The 22,578-nt window shown below is 37.9% G+C and overlaps 1 protein-coding gene across 2 annotated transcripts in view; it reads right to left on the bottom strand.

Annotated features, from left to right (window-relative positions):
• MYOF (myoferlin) overlaps positions 1 to 22,578 on the bottom strand; it is a 122,951-nt gene that overhangs the window by 57,278 nt on the left and 43,095 nt on the right. The window contains exons 10-20 of one of the 2 annotated variants that reach the window (XM_070752411.1): positions 22,076 to 22,106; positions 19,024 to 19,139; positions 15,722 to 15,848; positions 11,616 to 11,719; positions 10,088 to 10,156; positions 9,951 to 9,994; positions 8,118 to 8,200; positions 6,563 to 6,601; positions 5,504 to 5,628; positions 3,809 to 3,925; positions 1,644 to 1,821 (exon numbers count right to left, since the gene is read on the bottom strand). In XM_070752411.1, coding sequence (XP_070608512.1) covers positions 1,644 to 1,821; positions 3,809 to 3,925; positions 5,504 to 5,628; positions 6,563 to 6,601; positions 8,118 to 8,200; positions 9,951 to 9,994; positions 10,088 to 10,156; positions 11,616 to 11,719; positions 15,722 to 15,848; positions 19,024 to 19,139; positions 22,076 to 22,106 — 1,033 coding nt within the window. The remainder of the gene's footprint in view (positions 1 to 1,643; positions 1,822 to 3,808; positions 3,926 to 5,503; positions 5,629 to 6,562; positions 6,602 to 8,117; positions 8,201 to 9,950; positions 9,995 to 10,087; positions 10,157 to 11,615; positions 11,720 to 15,721; positions 15,849 to 19,023; positions 19,140 to 22,075; positions 22,107 to 22,578) is intronic. The other variant, XM_070752412.1, reaches the window with a different exon arrangement.

Raw genomic sequence — 22,578 nt, 5'->3', positions numbered from 1 at the left:
CAGCAATTCTTTCTCAAGTTTTTCCCTAGAACAAACCTCACATGTTATTTGGGCTGAAAGAAAATGACTGGCCCCTGAGCCAGATGTTGTAATCCACACATCTTTAAGGTGTGGATTACAAGCATAATCTATTACAAGCCTCTAGCCTATCCAGAGCATTTAGATTTCCTGATGTTTTCTCATTGTTTTCTCATTGTAAATTTGACCTGCAAGCTCTTTTCAAAATCAGCTAAGGGAAGAAGGCATGACCAACGCCACAGTGCCATGGAGTTTCCCCTCGCTCTGTAAGGGAACCCAGATATCTGTGCTGTTTGGAGACCTGATTCATTCAGAACCAGGTCAGAACCACCCTGTAGGGGTGGGGGGAAAGAGGGACACTTGCTAGTGGATTGAGGGGTTGGCAAACACCCTCGGCCAGCAGCAATCAGAAGACAACATTTAAGTGTCGTCCCTAGCTGTGATGGTCACATCAATAGGATTGAACTGTGAGACTGGAGTCATCTGGGAAGGAAAAACTAAAGTCATGTGTTGGAGAGGTGAAGGAAACAGAGGTAGGTGAGTGATATCACCAACAGAAAAGTGAAAAGAAGTATTTTAATATTCTAAGGGGAACAAAAGGACTGGAAATTAAGGACCGTCTGTTTTAACATATGAATACAATGGAGTAATAAGATTAAAGGGATCTATAACTATAAATATATAGTTTATATGTAGTATAAATATGGAAAACTAAAAATTAGAGAGTGGAAATAGACCAAACAAAGAAACAAAAAGGCATATTATTGTTATGATAGTTTATTATTTTATATGTGAGATTGGTTTGGATGTATTTGAGAAACCCAAATTATGCTGAGACTTGAATAATTAAATTACTTGGAATAACGTAGATAAAATAATGAAGACTAATATGAGAGGCATTATGACAGCTTAAGAAAATTATACCAATGAGTATTGCCCTTTATGGGGCATTTGGTAATGATAAAATAGGGGACAAGAAAAATGAATGATGAATAAAAAGATTAAGGAAGGTGAGGAAGGAATATGTTTTAAAATTAAAAACAAGAGAAAGAATAACTATCTTCGTATATTAAGCTAATAGCAGTCAATTTTGGAATTTTTAATAAAAAATTAATTGATAGAGATCTCAGAAGACAAAATTAGATTTCTCTCTCTCTCTCTCTTTTTAAAGAAACAGTACTATTTTAGCAAAATATACCTGGAATAAAGTGTTATATACATAGTATATAAAGAATTTATGAATCGTTGATTAAAATGTATAACTTTGTATTCATTGTAATCTTGTATTATTTAAAGGTATATCAATTTATGTATGGAGTGATGGAGAAAAAAACTTTTTGCAAAAAAAAATCAGCTAAAGTTACTTAAGTGCTGTAATTAATATTGTAGCTTAAAAATTGGAAGCAAATAATGAATTATTGAATGGAAAGAGAGAGAGGGGGAGGTTGTGAGAGAGATTTCATACAATTTAGGAGTGTAATCAAAAAGTTAAGATAACAGACAAAACTGTGATATCAAAACGTTGCCTGCTTTTTTGACCACAGTCCTGATTTACATTACAAATTGTAAAAATATTTTGTCTTTAAATAGGTCACAATGGTAGGATCCCCAATTGCAGTACTCACCATCATATATGGCCCGGCTGTACTGTGTGGTTGAAGCCAATGGTTTACAGGTGTTGTCAAATTTATTGCCATAATTGCCAATGCTAACTTCAAACTGGATGGGCTCTCCAATATCTTGCAACATGGTGGCAGAATGAAACACAGCACAGAGACTGTATTTTCGTCTGCGCTGGTATTTCTGGAGGATCAACAAACATGTTGGTTTACTTAGATTACTGACAGACTCTTATCTGAAGGGTTTAATGGATTAATTATTTGTATGCTGCCCCAAGTCTATGGAGAGGGATGGCATACAAATCTAATTAATAATAATAATAATTATTATTATTGTTATTATTGTTGTTGTTGTTATTATTATTATTATTATTATTATTATAATATCGGCAAACATTATTATATTGGCCGCTATATTGCTTGGGAAGCGCCCGACTGGTGATGAAATACGAAATCCAGCATAGTGATCTCGTTTGCTGTGTTGTATTGACAATAATAATAATAATAATAATAATAATAATAATAATAATAATAATATTAAAAGAGAAAAAAAATACTTCATAAGATCCCATTGACATGGAGAAAACTCTGCAGGTAAAGGTCCTAATTCCCTCAACACTGTCAAACTTTTTACTAAGTGCACTTCTATTTCTACTAGTTTTTTCTCATCATTCCTATCACCCATTTCCTCCCACTTAGGACTGTGTGACTGTAACTTGTTGCTTGTATCCTAAGATTTTTATTAATATTGATTGTTTTTTCATTGCTTATTTGACCCCTATGACAATCATTAAGTGTTGTACCACATGATTCTTGACAAATGTATCTTTTTATTTTATGTACGCTGAGAGCATATGCACCAAAGACAAATTCCTTATGTGTCCAATCCCACTTAGCCAATAAAGAATTCTATTCTATTATTTTTTAAAAAAAATCTCCCTTTTTATGATTCTGTAGTTCCTATTTGGGGTAAAGTCAGGTGACTGAATGGAGCTGAGCATCCATTGGCCCAATATCTTTCCTGGTACCTATTTGGAGTTTGCAGCAGATATTCTTCCTTCGCGCTCTATGACAGAAATATCTGTGGCTATCTGTTCTGGTTTCTGGTAGAAATTTAGCAATTACAAATAAGTCTTATTAAATGCATTATTTCATGAATAAAGAAACTCCATTTATTTCTCTGCTCTTCTGGAATTCAAACACATTTCATACAGGCACTTATCTGTTGGTCCATTATCTCCCTTAACTGCATTTCTCACATTCCTTCTCCTTCTTTACTTAACAAGATTTATTTTCCTAACAGCATGATTTCTAAAACAGCAGCCCTGACTGTTAATCAACACAGAATACTTTTGCTTACTTGGGAGCGGCAAGAAAAGCCTCCATTTTTCTCTTCGGCAACGTTGAAACTCCACCCTTCTTCCCCACTGACCCCCTGACGTGCCAAATACATCACTACAGTATTTAACCCATTCCTCTCCTTAATATCTTCTTCCAGACACCTGTTCTCTACGTTTTTGGGCCCTTCTGAATTTAGGGTTAACCCAGCGAGCGTCTGATTCTCCCTCCCTAGATCCTGAACTCATAGCCCCATCCTGTGGCTGGCCTCCCACCTTTTCTACTACCTGTAACCCCGGGCCCCCCACTAATTCATAAACACTATCTGAATCCGAGTCCTCAATATCTTCATCATCCTCCAACTGACCAGGAGTATGTACAACACTATCTACACTAGGCCACTGCACCGCTCTAACATGGAGGATAGTGAGGTATTAAATCACACATAAAAAATGGACTTCTGTGTTGAAAATGCTAAAACTCGTAAAACTAGTGTTGGTGGTTTATAATTTTCTTCCCCCTTCTACAGGTACCATATGCAGGTGGGGGTTCCTACTTACTACCTGTATTGGTGCACTCCGTGCGCAGCTCTGGGTGACTGGTGGGCATGTGCGTGCGTCCAAGTGAGATTTTGCTTCTGTGCATGCGCAGGAAGCAAAGTCTTGTGAGGGGGTGCATGCGAGCATGAGATTTTGGCATTGTTTTGACTTTGCTGGCTGGGGAACACTGGGAGTTGAAGTCCACAAGTCTTAAGTTTCCAGGATTGGAGACCCCTGAGCTGGATGATGCTTCTCCCTATAATCACTGTTTGCTGAAAACAAAATGCCACTTACCTCTACAATTAATACATCGTCGCTGGGTATAGTTTCAATTTTTTTAGCACGTGGTTGGCTATCAAGCAATGTAGAAAGTTCGACCAGGATTCTGCCTCTGTAAGAGACACCTTCTCCCTGCAACCCAAGAAATTTACTTCAATGTACAGTTAGCATAATACTCTACATCAGTGTTGCCCAATCTTATTAACTTGAAGATATTTGGACTTCAACTCCCAGAATTCCCCAGCCAGCGAATCCTGGCTGGGGAATTCTGGGAGTTGAAGTCCAAATATCTTCAAGTTGCCAAGGTTGGGAAACACTGCTCTACATTATAAGTAGAACGTCATATTCTTCAACCAACATATTAAATAGATCAGAATAAGAGATCGATTCAACGTGTCAGTTGAAGAATATGAAGAATTTTGTTCACTGACAGTGTGAAGTTCCAGTTTGTTATTGAGCCCCAAGAAAAGGTTTCAGCTTGTGTCGTTAAAATGGGACGTTTTTTGAGTCTTTAAAAGAGTCTTGAATTTTAGTTTATTTAACAATGACTTTCTTCCCCTGGTTATGTTAATAGCCATATATTATAACTATCTCCTGAGCTGCCATTTGCGGAAAGCACTGGAAAACCTCTTGTGTCCACATTCTGGCTCTTATAAATAAGTACAGGGAAACTTGTCAAAGCAACAAGCTTGCGTGTGCATATATGTGAGTCTTTCTCTCTCCAGCAAAGGAGTGTATCTTCTACATTCCTACGCACACTTGAAATATTTGTCCTTATATATTTATATTGTCTTGTTCACCATCACTCATGCCCTTGTGACGTCCTGCCTGGATTACTACAATGTGCTCTATATAGGACTTGAAGATGTCAGTTATTTGGCACATGTAATAACAGTACTCTATGCACTGTAATGGTTGCCAGTGACATCAAAGTCCTGCCCCAGGAATCCCAGCGTGGGCGGCAAGCAAATAGGATTCCCTGCCTCCTTTTGCTTGCAGCGCCATTCCCGAAGCGGGGAAATTTTGGGCTCGGAGGCAGCGCGGCTCTCTCACCCTGTTGTGCCCATAGCCCAGGGCAGCCCGTGGCTGCCTGTCTCCTTTTATTTCTTACGGAAAAGACGCAGCTGTGGTGTCCGAGTCTTTTCCATAAGAAATAAAAGGAGACAGGCGGCCATGGGTTGCTTTGGCAGAAGATGGGAGGGCGGGGCCAGAAGTGTTGGGGTTCAGGTTCGGCAAACTTACCCGAACTCCGCCACCAAGTTCGTCTGAACCCGCCAAACCCGAACTTCAATGGGTTCGCCCAACACTACTAATGAATTAAATTATATCTCACAATGAAGCGTGAAATTATAAATTTGTTATTTTGTGCAAATAAACCAAGCTATCTTTTATCAAGAGATAATATTTCATACTGCTGAGAATTCTTTTTCACACACAGCATTCATACTTAAATCAGAAAAAAATGGCACAATACATGCCAATTTTTGCATAGTTTCCTTTTCATATTAAATATTATGGAAAAATTCTTCATAACAGCTGAAGCAAAATAATTTCAATACTTAAAATGTGGAAGAATTCATTTCCGTATCATTTTGGAAAACAAATTAAAAACTTTTTTTCTAAATGAAAAGGAATATAATTTCAAAAACGTTAGTTTGGAAACAAAAGTGCAAAAATATATATTTTCTCTAGAAATATTCAAGAACCAACCTTTCCATAATTTAACTCATCATATGGGTCTGGAAATCCAGTGTATTCTCTTGGACTTCCATAAAGATTCAGGTAACAAGGCCCAAATGTTGGTAAGAAGCCCACTTCAGTTTCTCCAGTATTTGCTAATGAGCAAACATCATGATTAGGAGACATTAAGCTCACAGTGTGATAACTGAATCTAATTACAGCAAGGTAAAATGTTAAATATTAATGATTAGTAAAATGAGAATGTTTTTTTCTATTTACACGGAGAAAGTTTAAATATTAATGACTATTCCCATCTATATATAGTCATTCCAAACTATCAATTCCAGCTGTTCAAGCCAATTCCAGTTTATGCCTAAGGTTGGGAAGTGGCAGCCACTAGGCCAAATCTGGCCACACAAGGAAGCCCATTGCAAAATATCAGTGACTGAGCAAAATTATGGCACAAACATGACTGACACAAAATTATGGCACAAACATGATCTTATGAACAAGAACTCTTTATTCATAGACTAGCCACAGATAAAACCCCAGGATCATAGAACTGGAAAGCCTATTTAGCCCCAAACTCATTGATATGTGTCTGAGCAGTCTCAGCGGCTGGGTGGATGAACTGCTTTTCCTGGCAATTCCTCTATTTTCCATCATTTTCCTCCAAATTATATTGCAATATATTTTCTGTAAAACCACACCATATGACGGCAGGGCTATCCAATATTATGGGTCACCTTTTATGGTTAACACTGTTCATATGTTTGTACTTTCACTGAGCCAAGAGAAGTGCTGAGATTGAAACCACAGCCACAGCTCCTTCAGCAGCGGAGATATTGTACAGCCAGATCACTGAAATAATGATTGCACTAAAACTCTGATATTCAGCCATGCAAAAGCCAAAAGCATTTTTTTCAATTATGCCAAGCTGATTAATGTTATACATACAAAGATAAATGCTTTGCGGCAGCCATTAATGCAACTCTAAGCAAGAATTGGGTAACTCTTTTGATTCGAAAGAAATATTACTTTGCACTAAAGAAAGCAAATCATATTACACTCCAAGATATGATTATGAACCTTCATATGATGAAGCCCCAGCTCCCGAAGATGAAAGCTCTGCATTTTATAAAAAGACAAGAAATTGCTTAGCAAATAAAACAACATATTCAGCAAATATATTAAACACTTTACTCAAAATTAATCTTAACAAGTTGAGAGTGCCAAAGTTCATAAGAATTTAACAAGAGCAACACCAATTAATTACAATAATTAATTATGGAGATAATCATAAATTTTGTATATTATGTTGCCATGATTACAATAAATTGAACAGGATCATTCTTTGTCAAGTGGACCAGGTGCAATTGAAGCCTTATTTGAAAAAAAAAATCACAAAAACAAAATATAGGATAGGAAAAAAGTGCTCTTTCTAATGAAATAAAAAGGAAGATGATTGAAGGTGAGAAAAAGAGAGCGATAGAAAAAAACGTGCTCTTTCTAATGAAGTTGATGAAACACAGCTCTCTGTTTTCTCACCTTCAATCATCTTCATTTTTATTTCATTAGAAAGAGCACAATTTTTATATCTTATATCTTGCTTTTCTGATGGTTTCTTTTTAAATAAAGCTGCAAAAATCAGTCAAGTGGACACCTGGTCCACTTGACAAAAAATGACCGATCAGTGAAAAAAATCCTATGTCAACTTTTTAAATGTAAAATGTCCCTAGCAAGGATATCCTCAGAGCACTGGTACAAAAGGTCATAGTACTATTTCCTACTATTTTAGGTTTGTTAAAAGACTTACCCATTAACTTAAACAAGAGATAAAGTATGAACAAGACTGACCCACCACCACTAGCTCTATTCTGAATGGCTTAGACAAATGACAAATATTATTAACCAAGAAACATTCAATCAAACCACATAGAATTTAAACAGATTTCCATGAGTTGGAATAGATTTCATATGACTACCATTTATATGGAAGAATTAATGTATTTACCTGTGACAAATAAAATATGTAATCAGTATATCTTTTCTTCAAGAATAAAAATTTCAGATTAAAACAAAAACAATCTTGCTAGTGTTAAATATGTGTAAATGTTTTGGCATGTTTGAATTTGAATAAGGCCAACTATCCCTTGAGTTTTAAAACCATGTTTCTATAGTAATGGAGAAAACCTGTATGACAATTCTAGAGAAACAACAGTTTAAAATAATTGTTTGATTTGATTTAGAACTATATCTTATTTTCGTGTGAAATGATATATTGCTAATAATTTGGCATATACTAAATAACAATTCTGAAAGTAAAGTCAACACACATCATTTGCAGTGCTAAACTTAGCCAGGCAAAAATGTTAAATATCATTCTGAAAAGATAAAAGACCACTAGTATTTTATTTCAAGAAAGAAGTCCACCATGTACATCATACTAATTAGCATGATTATTCCAGTTTAGACTTGTTAATAGTAAATCTGGATAAACCAGTGCAAACTTCCCTCTTTGTCTTGCACCACATCTAAGGAAATACACTGATTCTCCTTTGTGTTCATCGCCTTTCTGCTCTGAGTTTGTAATAGTTAAGTTATTTTGGGGAAACATATACTGTAAGAAAAGAGACTGGCTTACCTTCAACTTCACCACCAGAGGCAGCTATTTTGGAAAGGCATAAATATGTAGTGCCTACAACATCATTTTTTGTAAGACGATCCCTGCATTTAAATCCATCAATATTCATTTTAAATGCACATTATTTTTAAATACTGTATTTCTAATAGTCCCATTTAGAATACCACGTATCTGTCCTATTTCCTTATATGAATAGCATGAAATTCTGAGTAAACAGTAATTATATTTGTTAGGAAGACAATGATATAGAAAATGCAGATGGTCATATAGCTAATATATGCGGGAAGGTTTCACTTCTACGGGTAGCCAGCAGATGGCACAATGTGCAATCTTCAAAAAGAACATATCTACAGTACAGTATTTCTTTTAGAACAAGGATTTATCTCACTTCCTTATTTGCCACAATCTGAACTATCAATGAGAAATAAACACAATTAACCACAAAACTATCCAAATATTTCCTGATAAAAGCTCAAGGCTCTACTCTCAAGTCACTCATGCCCTGGTTCACCTTATGAACGGATTGTTGAGACACGCTCAAGATGTAGCTGCCCTTGAAGAATATGTGGAAACTTCAGCTAATGTAAAATGCAGCAGCGTAGGACGGTGATGGCGAACCTATGAGCCATTGACCTCAGCTCCAACGTGCATGTGTATGCTGGCTAGCTGGTTTTTGGCTCGCACAGAGGCTCTGGAAGGGTGTTTTGGCTTCCAGAGACCCTCCGGGGTGGGGAAGACTTTGGAGCCTGGGGAGGGAGAAAAACGAGCCTACTGGGCCCACCAGAAATTGGGAAACAGGCCATTTCCAGTCTCCAGAGGGCCTCCAGGGGGCGGGGAAAGTTGTTTTCGCCCTCCCCAGGCATTGAATTATGGGTGTGGGCACTTGAGCATGTGCGATAGCATGCATGCACGCTCTTTCGGCACCCAGGGAAAAAAAGAATTATACATTCTTAAATCCCGTCTATTTGATTTCGGTTATCATCACACACCCCTTATACCTTTCTTTCTAATTTTGTCATCCAGATAAATCTCAATTAATGTCTAATTAAGTCCATCATTAATATTCCTTAAACTATGTGTAAAGTCTAAATCCTTCAGATCTTATAATCTTAATTTCATAGCCATAGTGCCTTCTTCCCTCTAGCAAAAATCTCAAAACAAAATAAAAACCCTTATATCTAAACTTATCTATATAAAATTTATATACTTTGTCAATTTAAAAAACAAATAAATACAAACATTTAAATGTGTTTAAAAGTGTTTCTGGGTTCAATTCAAGGTGCTGATTTTGATCTTTAGAGCCCCAAATGCCAAAGGGTCAGGATATCTGAGGTGCACCTCTCCCTGGTTACCTCGACCTGTTCCAATCTGGATCTTAGAGCCAGTCAAGGAGGGAAGAGAGTCATTTCTGCTGTAGCATCCTCACTTTGAAGCATCATTCTCCAAGAGATGAGATTGGCCCTAGCCATATTGGCCTTCCAGAAGACTCTTAAAACTGGGTTTTGACATTGAGCCTGGGGAATCCCAAGGAGGTTAGAGCCCAGTTAAATGGTTGCATTGCGTTTACATTGAATGCATTTTCTTTTGTGTTTTTTTAAAGGTTTTTCACTATTTTAACTGTAGTTTAATGGTCTTGTTTTTTAAAACATTTTTTAATGTTTTGTTCTTGACTGTCTGTGCTGGCCATTTTGCAAATAAATGGAACTGCACTTTGCATCAGTGTTGCTTGCGCAAACGTAACAAAAATATGTACAGCTTATGCAAAAATATTTGGTCTCAGAATTCTAACAGCTGCTTTGTAGAAGACTGACTACATAACAAAGAAGAGCTTACCAATCATATACCATCAGCCTTATTTTTTCACACATTGAGGGAAACTAGAAAAAAGAAAATTACAGTATGCTATTTATTGAAGTCATATTTCTTAAATACAAAAGCTTAATTGTATAACAACATACTAGAGAACAAACCTTGATTTGAAGATTAATAAGCTGATTCCACTCGGGGTTAGCATTTTTTTCGATTATATTGGTGCAAACCTGCCAAAGAAAAAGTTCACTTTCATTTAAACCAAATCAATTCTATTTTTAACTCTTGTTCTTTATTATTTATTTATTTGTTTGTTTATTTTATTTATTTGTTTTTTCAAGTACGTATTGGTGGTATACAGAGATATAATAATACATATATACAGGATACTGGTAAAAGAAAAACATTAGGACAGGGGACGGAAGGCACTCTGGTGAATTTATGCATGCTCCTTACTGACCTTTTTTTTAAAAAAATTTGTTTATTTATTTATTTATTTATTTATTGTTTGTTTGTCTGTTTAGTCAAGTACATATTGGGCGTATGTAAAGATATAATGATATTCATATACATGATATTAATATTATTATTATTTTTTAAAAGAAACATTAGGACAGGGGATGGAGGGCACGCTGGTGCAAGGCACGCTGGTGCAGAAATATGACTGGACTTGCTCATCCTGTTAGTGTTAGCTAACTCAGAGCCCGGAGAAAGACCTCAGGCACTTAATTCTTGAATGGCAATAGGGCAGGATGATTCAAAGGGGAAAATGTCATTAGAGTGTGTGTAGCCTTGCAGATAGTACCAGCCTAAAATTCCATAGAGCAGCCTCTCTTGTCTTGTAATTGATCCTGAAAGAGATGTCTTTGGTTTACAAGGTGCTCAACAGATAGGAATTGTATGTACCTCAAATGTTCTAAATCAATATGAACTACTGTACAGATCTAAATATCAACTTAACTATCTTCAACCTGATCCCCTCCCCATCTTGGTTAAATTGTAAATTCTTTCCATTTTGTGGAGGTACCATTGTGTAGTATTAGGAACGAATCCAGAATGTCCCAACCAACGCATCTAAAGGATAGGTCAGGAAGAGAGAGAAAATTGCTAAATATTGCAGTACAGTGGTGTTAAATCTTCTGTTCTTTTCCATTGTAAAAGGAGATCGGCTGTGCATGAGTTGAGCCTTACTTCTGATGTGTACATGATAGATAGATTTCTTGGCCACAATTTGCAAAAAGTCTGATAAAGCCTTTTGCTTGGATAATTTTTTACTTTCCAGTTTACCCCAAAGCCCTGGTATTCACTGGCAGTCTTCCATCCAAGTAGTTACTCTACTTAACAGACAAGGTCTTTTCAAACAACATAAAATAATATATTTCCATATGTATTTTTTATTTTTGTAGTTAAAGATATTAGTTGAAATACTTATTTCTGCTCAGTTCTATGTATTTAACATACAACTAATGGTAATACACAATGATTTCCCTAACAGTATTATCAAATTATTTCGTTCATTTCTAAATAAATTTAGTTGTATCCAAACCACAATATATTTTTGTTATTTGATCTCTGTGAAAACATATTTATGCAGAAACAGTTATCAGAGACTTTATCTATAGCTGTATAATACAATACACAAAGTATCTTTTTTTTTCCAGCGAAGCACCTTTTATTAGCACAAAGTACCTTTTTTCCAGCAAAGCAAACTTCCACAAAGGGATCCACAAGGTTTTTCTTGTCTGCTTCTCCTCCAAATATTTCTTTTACAGTCTGTGCAAAGGCATCATCCACTAGACAGATTTTTTTTAAAAAAACAGAATGAAAAAGTTACTTTCTATTACTCAAAACGTGAAGCCATGATTATATATTTCTGAATGTACAAAATGGTGTTGCTGAGCACTAAATGCCACAAATGCTTAAACTACTCAATAAATCAGTGTTTCTCAATCTTTGTTTACTTTAAGATGTATAAACTTCAACCCACCAGAATTCCCAAGTCAGCATACTGGCTGGGGAATTCTGAAATTCCACACATTTTTAAGTTGCTAAGTTTGAGAAATAGCGCAATAAAATATTACAGCAGGCAGTGCTTGCTGCATTGTTTTAGCAGCTGCAACGATTCCTTCTTTTCTTTCCCCTCCAGCATTAAAACAGTATCCTTGCCCATTAAACTTGATCAGTTTTGAAATAAGTGTTCATTATTTTTTAAGAATGAACCTATTGAGAATGTCCAGTTTCTGTGCTTTCCCTGTTTCTACCTTTTTCAACTTCTTCGCCTCTTTGTCCTGATTCCTACTGGCAGGTATACTTCTGATGTTAACTGTCCAAATCAATGACATTGTAATTTTGCCAAATGACATTTTCGGCTAATCTACTTGATTCCTTTCCTTTTCTGTCCCCCCACCCCTTCTCCAATCACCATATTATGATTTCCCTTCCCTGTTTACCCTAAGGCAGTGATGGCGAATCTACGGCACATATGTCACCGGTGGCATGCAGAGCCATATCGGAGGGCACGCGAGGTGTTGCCCTATGTCAACTCTAGCGCACACGTGTCCACTGCCAGCTAAGTTTTGGCCTTGGGAAAAACCATTTTTCCCTCTCTGAAGTCCCGGAGTACAAAAAAAATGCCCAACGGTCAAACCGGAAGTTCAGAAAACAGACTTCCTGTTTGCCTGTTGTACTGTTTTTCGCACTCTGGGGCTTCAGGAAGCTTCCCCAAAGGCTCTGGAGTGCGAAAAACGCCACAACGGGCAAACAAGACGTCTGTCTTTCCTCAACATTCCAGTATGCCCATTTGGCCGTTTTTTTCACTGCCCCAGGCTTCCGTGAGATCTGTGCAAATGTATAGGGATAGGGGAATCGTGCAGATGCACATGGCGCGCACATGCGTGGGAGGAGAGAATGGGTGTGGGCATATGCACGCATGTGCTAGCACACGGGCACACACCCTTTTGGCACGTGAACCAAGAAAGGTTCGTCAATACTGCTAGTGCATCCTATCTCTGTCCTCAATTGAATGATTTGTTCCACTTATTATTAAAGAGTAATTGTTCTGAGTTTTCTTTTGAAGATGTTTTTCTTCGGATATTGTAGCTCTGTAATTCTGTCTCTTTGTACCTTTAGAGTGATTCACTCATACAGGTGAACTTGGCAGATATGACAATGTAGAATTACTATTGAAGAAGGAATCTACTTTTAGGATTTGGCATAATCTGCTCAGGATGCCAGCTGGTTGCCAGCTGATTTAGGACTATCACAGATGCTGCCACACTGCCTTTGTTTGAGCCACCATTTGAAGGAAAGAAAATTTAATTATGGTAGTTTTGGTTTAATCATGGCTGATGGGGAATGGGGAAAATCGAAAGCACAGAAAAAAGTACTGTTCTTTCATTTTTTTTATTTATTTATTCATTTGTCCAATACACAAATGCACAGGAAGAAAAATAGACATGTAGTAATATATATAAGGGTAAAGTGAACTTAGAGGAGAGGATATATGAAAGAAAGAAAATATATATGATAAGTGAGAGAAAGGAATGACAATTGGACAGGGGATGAAAGGCACACCAGTGCACTTATGTACACCCCTTCATATTTAGGAAGAGAAAATTGTCATCACTAGAGAGATGGATTACATGCCAGCTCTCACTTATTGTTTCAATTCCTTCTTTACAATTGTTATATTGGTGGAGGTGCTGGCCTAGAAACCAGGAGACTGTGAGTTCTAATCCCGCCTAAGATATAAAAGCTAGCTAGGTGATTTTGGGTCAGTCACTCTCTTTCAGCCCAACTCACCTCACAAGATGATTATTGTGGGGAAATAGGAGGAAGTAATATTAGGAATGTTTGTTTCCTTGGATTACTTGACTAAGAAAGATAGGATAAAAATCTAATAAAAATAGAAATAAAAAACATGCAAAGGTGGTCAAGCCCTCAACCATTCCCCTCAGAAACTCAAAAATCAAAAGTTGCCATGACTAATGTATTCTATAATGGCAAATTTTGATACCCGTTGGAAAACATATACATTGATACCTTGTCTTACATGTTTGTATGCCCTCGTCATACAAACTATTTGAGATACAAACCTGGGGTTTAAGATTTTTTTTGCCTCTTCTTCCGAACTATTTTCACCTTACAAACCCAAGTCGCCGTCACTAGGATGCCCCGCCTCCATTTTTGTGCTGCTGGGATTCCCCTGAGGTTCCCCTCCATGGGAAACACCACCTCCAGACTTCCGTGTTTTTGCGATGCTGCAAGGGAATCCCAGCAGCGCAAAAACGGGCACTTCGCTGGCAACGGAAGTCCAGAGGTGGGGTTTCCCAGTGAGGGGAGCCTCAGCGAAATCGCAGCATCGCAAAAACATGGAAGTCCGGAGGTGGGGTTTCGAGGACTTCCGTGTTTTTGCGATGTTGCAATTTCGCTGAGGCTCCCCTCACTGGGAAACCCCACCTCTGAACTTCCGTTGCCAGCGAAGCACCCGTTTTTGCGCTGCTGGGATTCCCCTGCAGCATCACAAAAACACGGAAGTCCGGAGGTGGGGTTTCCCATGGAGGGGAGCCTCAGGGGAATCCGAGCAGCGCAAAAACGGGCGCTTCGGCTGGCAAAAGGGGTGAGTTTTGGGCTTGCACACATTAATCGCTTTTCCATTGATTCCTATGGGAAACATTGTTTCGTCTTACAAACTTTTCACCTTACAAACCTCATCCCGGAACCAATTAAGTTGGTAAGACAAGGTATCACTGTACTTTCAAACAGCAAATGAAAATTCACATAGCTGAACGTTTCATATAAAGATCTTTTTGCATGAAATATTGACATCAGATTAATAGATCTAATCTTCTTCTACACATGCTAAATCGATCACAGAGAAAAAATTGTTTGATAAACAGAGCTATTTACAGGTATTATCAATTTCCATTTGCCCTCACTAACTTTCCACTATTTGTAGATGGAAAAATCATAAGAAAACCGCAATGTTTTGTAGTCCTAAAATGGGGGTTTAAAATACTGTAAACCCCATCCAAGTCAGGAAAAAAATGGAAAATCTATCCTTATCTAAATTTACCCACTTTGCATCATAACCTGTCCAATGTTGGCTATGTTGCCTTTAACAAAAATTGTGAAATAATAATAATAATAATAATAATAATAATAATAATAATAATAATTATTATTATTATTATTATTATTATTTTTTATTAGATTTGTATGCCACCCCTCTCCGAAGACTCAGGGCGGCTCACAACAACATAAACAGAGTACAAATCCAATTTTTAAAAATACAGTTTAAAACCCTTATAATAAAATAATCACACAATCCACTCAATCCATACACCAACCTTGACAATTGGGGGGGGGGGTGTTAATTTCCCCATGCCTGGCTTGAAAGATGGGTTTTTAATAACTTACGAAAGGCGAGGAGGGTGGGGGCAGTCCTAATCTCTGGGGGGAGTTGGTTCCAGAGGGCCGGGGCCGCCACACAGAAGGCTCTTCCCCTGGGTTCCCCCTGGAGACAGCCAATTTTGAATATATAGCAATATTATAGAGATTTCCAGCTGAAGACAAATGTGGATCATTCTAGATGCAGGTTGAGTTTAGTCTCTCTGATTTGGGGGCCTCTGAAGTCAAATATTACTTTTATCAGCAGCAGCAGCAGCAGCAGCAGCAGCAGCAGCAGCAGCAGTAGTAGCAGTTTAAGAAATCTACAAATATTTCTCTCCAATTTTCCAAAATAATAAACCCACTCAATTCCCCTCGTGTTAATAATAGATAACTATGATACATACTCTGAGGAATATCTTCAGCTCTGTAGATTTTAAGAACAAAAGTAACCCATCTGAGGACCATTCCAGCTGGGAGCAACAGGTTGGTTTCCACATCATCGTTTTCATTCTCCCGTTCTCTGTTTTCTACCTGTTGGGACATATCTGAATGTTATTCTATTCTTTTACAAAAGGAAACCTTTCTTCTCAACTTGCTAATAACCCCAAAGATTGCAAAGTTATGGGTTTTTTTCCTGATTAGAGGAAATATGCTCAATTGAGTCCAAAATTTTTGTTGTTAAACAAGACAGCTGTTAAATGAACTTTGCCTCATTTTCAACTTTCTGAGATTGTTGCAAATAATAACACTAGTAAATCAATATCATTTAATGATTATTGGAAATATATTAGGTATAAGTAAAATGGTTTTTAGTCCGTTTTGAGATTTGTACTAAGAGGGAAGAAGGCATCACGGCTTTGATATTAAGATTATAAGATGCTAAAGATATTGATTTTATCAATAATTTAAGAAATATTAATGATGGATTTAATTAGAGATTAATTGAGATTTATCTGGATGATGAAATTAGAAAGAATGGAATAAGGGGTGTGTGATGGTAACCGAAACTAAATAGATAGGATTTAAGAATGTATAATTTGATTATATAAGATTTACTAATTTAAAACTATTTTATTGTAACAACATAGAAGGCACATTGCTTTTTGTATGTTATGATGTGGAGGAAAAATAAAATAAAAATTTTACTTGGAAATATATTAGTATCATAGGAGTATCTAGAAATGCACTGAGCAATTAGTCATCCTTTCAATATTCTCCCAATGTTTATACTTTGTAAATAATGGCATTTGATAATGAGTTCCGGATAAGAATAGCTAATTCCTGCTTTAAATGGAACTTTTTAAAAGTCAGGATAATAGGTGACTACTCTTCTACATCTATTTATTTGCTAAAAAAGGTTATATAGCTTATTTTTACATTAACAATACCTTTGAAATTACAAAGATATTCTGCATCCCCATTTAGTTTCTCCATCCTATTTGAACATTGAACTTTTAAAGGAATTTTCCATTGAAAAGACTGCTTCATGACCTTTCATTGGTTGACATTGATAATATGTGAATACTATTTATGAAAAATATGAATTTCCAGATTCTATTTCTATAACATAGTACAGTATAGTTTATGCTGCTCAACTTTAGCTAAAACATGATTAGTTTTTAGTGTAGAAACATGCAAAATACATTATTATGACAAAAAATATATAAACAGCCAACCTACAATAGATTATTTATACATTTTAATCTTGGAAAATTGAAAGATCAGGCCAAATAAGATACAAGAACAAGCAATGTGCATTTATTTATTATATTTATTTTATATTTAAATTTTGAACACCACATCTCATTAGCAGACCGACTTTAGGAAGTGTCTTAGATACCAATATGTCCAGAAATATTTCCACTGATACTATAACATTCTTTAATCCCTTTTTAATACTTATTTTTAATCAAAATATTGATTTCTAAGAGTATGCCACAAAAATGTGTCTAAATTTCATGGCTTGGCTAAGAAAAGGAAAGTAGCTGCCATCCAGTATTTTATTTGGAAAGATATCTGACATTGCAAGAGAAAAGTTATATAAATTGTCTGCAATAACAGCTTCTTGAAAGCTGGAGATAATGGTAGGAATTATCTCTGTTTGTTTGTTTGTTTGTTTGTTTGTTTGTTGGTTGGTTGGTTGGTTGGTTGGTTGGTTGGTTGGTTGGTTGGTTGGTTGGTTGGTTGATTTAGAGTTCTATGCCGCCCAATCCCAAAGGACTCAGGGCAACTTACAGCAGTATAAAAAATTACAATTAACAACAATAATAAAAAGAAGTCAAGGAAAAAACATACGGTAATTTCTAAAATCATCATTAAAACTAAGACAATTTAATAGCATACATAGTAATCTTTCAAACCTATTCGAAGTTATTTGTCTTCTTTAAACAGTGATTTCTAACTAGGCAAATTCTTGATTATTGCAGTGCGCTCTACATGGTGCTACCCTTGAAGAGTGTTTGGAGACTGCAGATAGTCCAGAATGCAGCCGCGTGAACTGTTATGGGTATACCTCGGTACGCCCATATAACACCAACATTCCAGGTGCTGCACTGGCTACCGATTAGTCTTCGGTCACAATTCAAGGTGTTGGTTATCACCTATAAAGCCTTATATGGCTTAGGGCTTGACTATTTATGGGACTGTCTCCTGCCACATACCTCCCAGAGGCCTATTAGATTGCACAGAATTGGCCTCCTAGAGGTCCCGTCCACTAAACCAGTGTTTCCCAACCTTGGCCACTTGAAGATATTTGGACTTCGACTCCCAGAATTCCCCAGCCAGTGAATGCTGGCTAGGGAATTCTGGGAGTTGAAGTCCAAATATCTTCAAGTGGCCAAGGTTGGGAAACACTGCACTAAACAATGTAGGTTGGCGGAACCATGGGGGAGGGCCTTTTCTGTAACCACCAAAGCTCTATGGAACCAACTCCCTCCCCCCGATGTTCGCACTGCTCCCACTCTACTGACTTTTTGAAAAGCTGTTAAAATCTGGCTTTGTCGACAGGCCTGAGGGCCATGAATTTTAACACCAGAAGTACCTGAATCATGTTTGTATGGATGTTTGTTTGGGTTTTGTGGGGGGATATTGTGGGCGGATATTGGGTTTTTGTGGGGGGATATTTTTGGGTTTGGTTAGGGTCATGGGGTTTCATTTATTGTTGTTGTTTGACTTCTTTTTTATTATTGTACCATTGTATTGTTTCTACTGTTGTAAGCTGCCCTGAGTCGTACAGGATTGGACGGCATAGAAGTCGAATAAATTAAATTCAATCACAAAAAGTTGACCTTTTTGAGAAAATGCTTATGAAAATTGTGTCCAGACATGAGAATGTTCTAGAATAGGAATCCCTGACATTCCCACAAAATATTCACATGTTCTTTTGCAACCGAATGAAACAGCAGGAATAAAGCAGCATTACGAGGAAGGAGAAGCCGGACCCAAGAGATGAAAGTGTGAAAGAGATGAAGGGGAGATGTACCTTCAAAAGGCAGCGGTGTTGAAGGCCAATGGAAGAGAGGGGCTGCGGCGACAGAGTGGAAAGTAGCGGAATAAGCAGAACTAGGGAAAAGAAACAAAGGGTCAGCAGGTTCATTCTCTATTGAGTGTCTTCTATCATTAATCGTAAAGCCTCACACAAATATTAAAATGAAGTATCCAATCTAAGATGTATTGGAAGGAGGACAAAACACACATCTAAACTTACAGGTGGCTCATCTCCTGTTCCAAGAACAAACATGCTGACTTTCAAGTAGCCTTTTGGGCTTGAATTGGTGTCTTCAGGGTCATTCAAAAGCAGCCATTTTCTCATGACTGCATGGCCTGGAAAAGCAAAAGAAGATTGAACATGAACACTGAAGCCAAGTCACAGATCATGTTTACATGATTATTTTTTTAAGACTGGAGTCTCTTTTTAAGTCAAGATGGTGGGAAAGAGTTTCTTCTGTTGCTCCTGCTGCTGATATGGGGAAAAAAAGATGTGAAACTGGAGCTGGACTTCAAAGGATGATATGTCGATTGCTTGTGCATACCTGGATGTAGAAGAGCACTAGGCATGCATTTAAAAATCAGAGCAACATTTTCTCTTGGGTGAGGGCTGGTTCTATTCTGTCCCAATAAGATTAAACCAGAAAGGAGAGGTGAGTTCATTGTCTACCTTTGGTCCCCGATGAACGTAGGTCGGTGATGGGGAACCTATGGCATGGGTGCCACAGGGGGCACACAGAGTCATATCTGCTGGCATGTGAACCATTGCTCTAGCTCAGCTCCAACGTGCACGTGTGTGCTGGCCAGCTGATTTTTGGCTCACTGGTCGGCCTCTGGGGGGGGGGGGGGGATGAGGGATGGCGTTTTTACCCTTCTCCGGCTCCAGGGAAGCCTTTGGAGCCTGGGGAGGGCAAAATACGAGTCTACTGGGCTCACCAGAAGTTGGGAAACAGTCCGTTTCCGGCCTCCAGAGGGCCTCCAGAGGGGCAGGGGAAGCTGTTTTCACCCTCCCCAGGCATTGAATTATGGGTGTGGGCACTTGCACATGCACAATAGCACATGTGCATGCACTTTCAGCACCTGAAGAAAAAAAGGTTCGCCATCACTGACAAAGGGTTTTTTTCCTACCTGGAAATTCGTGTAGCCATAGTATTTACTTGCTTTCTTTTGGGGAGGAACCTCATGCTGAATTATTCTTAATTTGATCTGATTAACATTGCCTTAAATCTGATCTAAATGTAGTTCATAAAATCATCTGCCACAATGTTCTGTCCATGAATACTTCAACTTCAACCGCAATTATACACAAGCACACAATAGATTCACCCTCAATGTAAATCACTCGGAACTCGACTGCAGAAAATACGACTTCGGGAGCAGAGTGATCAATGCCTGGAATGCACTACCTGACTCTGTGGCTTCTTCCCTAAACCCCAAAAACCTTAACCTTAGACTATCCACAGTCAACCTCACTCCATTCCTGTAAGGTCTGTAAGGGGCATGCATAAGAGCACCATTGTGCCTACCGTTTCTGTTGCTTTTGTTTCTGTTTATACCAGTACCTGCTATCTTGTACATGTTTTGCCCAAATAAATAAACAAAATAAATAAAATCATTTTTTCAACATTACTTCCAGAGATGCTGATGGCCATGACTTCTTACAGCCAGCACTTATTAACTGCTCCCTCCTGCTTCACTCTGCATATGCCTGCCATATTTGTTAGCCTGATTTATATCCATCCCAGGCAGTGGTTGGTCACTGCCATTTTCGATGGGTTTGCCTGTACTGGTGACGGAAATTTGCCACCCCTCGCCAAACCAGCAGCGATGGCCAGCTGGCCACACCCCTGAACTGGTCCTCCAGTCACCATTCCCTGAAAGCGACTGGCAAAGAACCCTCTGTGCATATGCACATACGCAGAGGGTCATTTCCCCGATGTGATGTAGGCGCCAGGCAGGTGGGAGTTGCACTTACTGGCTGCGCCCGGTGCACTCTCCGGGATCGTTTTGGACGCATGTGTGCCGGTCGGCATGAGATTTAGCTTCTGCGAATGCACAACAAACAAAATCTTGCACAAGGATGTTCGCGCATGTGAGATTTCACCTATTTTCAGCTATTTCTTTGCTTCTGCTCATGCCAAAAATCGTTGAACTCTCACATGCAAGAGCTTCCTTGTGTGAGATTTTACTAGCTGTGCATGCGCAGAAGCCAAATCACATGCAGGCGTGTGTCAGCGGCATGGAGATGCATGCACATCTCAATTTCTGCTACCGGAACCCCGATCCCAGTTGTATCAGATGCAACCCGCTACTGGTGCCAGGGGTTGGTTCCTCCTAGTTCGCACTGGATCACCCGAACTGGTAGCAATCCACTGATGATGTCATGTAACCAGATCAGTCAGTGCTGGTCTGTGCACGCCGCCATCTTTTTTTTTGTTCACCTACTCAAAAAGGGCCCTCCCACCCACCTCTGGGTTACGATACAAACCGGTGGGGAAGATAGTGGAACCACCCCTGGTAGGCATGCACTTCCAATGCAATGCATATCAGTAGTGAAGATAAGTGGAACTCACCCCTAATCCCAGGGCTGGAGAAAGAGTGCCAAGTCTCCCAATGCTCCATGCCATCAACCTGGCAGGCTATTTTTAGCCATAGGCTTAACATATTCAGAAATAGGTCAAATGACAGGTCCCAGAGTAAAGAAAAGTAATGGGATGAAGAAGGAAGAGGTGTCTGATCCTTCTCCTCAATGCACTGTGGGAATGGTCTTCTGCTCCACTTCATGCCTTTAATGAGTCAGCGAGGCTATTTTACAACTTGGATTAATACTTTCAGTAGATTGGTACACACATCTTTAGAAGCAGCTTGAGAGGTCCTAGGTATGGAGTATCTGGCAATTAATTCAGGTAACTTAAAAGCCAATTAAATCCAATGCCTCAAGCACGTACCACAACCAAGGAACTCATACTACCTTATGTTAAAAGAGAAAGACTTATAGTTGATTTTCCTCCCAGCAGTTTTATTAAATACACTGTACATTTTTATGAGTGAGCATAAAAACTCTGCTTCTTTCAAAAATACTTACTATAACTATAAATAACAATTTTAGTGTCCTGCTGATAACTTTAACATCAAAATATATCCCTTCTTTTTATGATTTAACATACAGGTGGGATCAAGTCTTAAAATTAGGCCTATCCTAGTCAAAGCATCTATTGCTAGATAAGATTATGTCTCAATCAACCTAGATAGTTTGCATGAAGTTTACTTACCAGGTTCATCATAGACATAGCCAACATCAATCTGTAATAGAAATATATTAATATTATCACCTTAGAGTTAATGTTAGGGTAATCAAATAAATATATATGTGGCTTTAAAGCTGATTTGCTCTCAGTTACAGATCTGAATGCCTTTTCTGTCACATGCAGTACAGGATCTAAATTATATTTACATTAAAAGTAAGCCATACTCAAACTACTGCTTTATGGTGGCTACACAAACACAATCGGTTACTGAAACCAGTTATAGATACAGTATTAACCTTCTCAAATCAATATGCTTAATGCTGAACCCAGATTTTGCTTCCTGTTCTTAAATCCAACAGAGTATTTTCACATTAATTCAGGCAGAGATAATATTTACAGTTATCAGAACTGGGTAATAATTTTTAAGCCTCAGGAAAGAAAATGAAATAAAAAAATTTGGACTCATTTTTTCCATTTCTTTCACTCTAAACTGGAAAAAAGGATATTTTACATTTACATTTTTTTTA

Source organism: Erythrolamprus reginae, chromosome 5, assembly GCF_031021105.1.
Source record: "Erythrolamprus reginae isolate rEryReg1 chromosome 5, rEryReg1.hap1, whole genome shotgun sequence".
Lineage (NCBI taxonomy): Eukaryota > Metazoa > Chordata > Lepidosauria > Squamata > Dipsadidae > Erythrolamprus > Erythrolamprus reginae.
The sequence above is the reverse complement of the archived record's forward strand: the minus strand, read 5'-3'. Positions and strand labels throughout refer to the sequence as shown.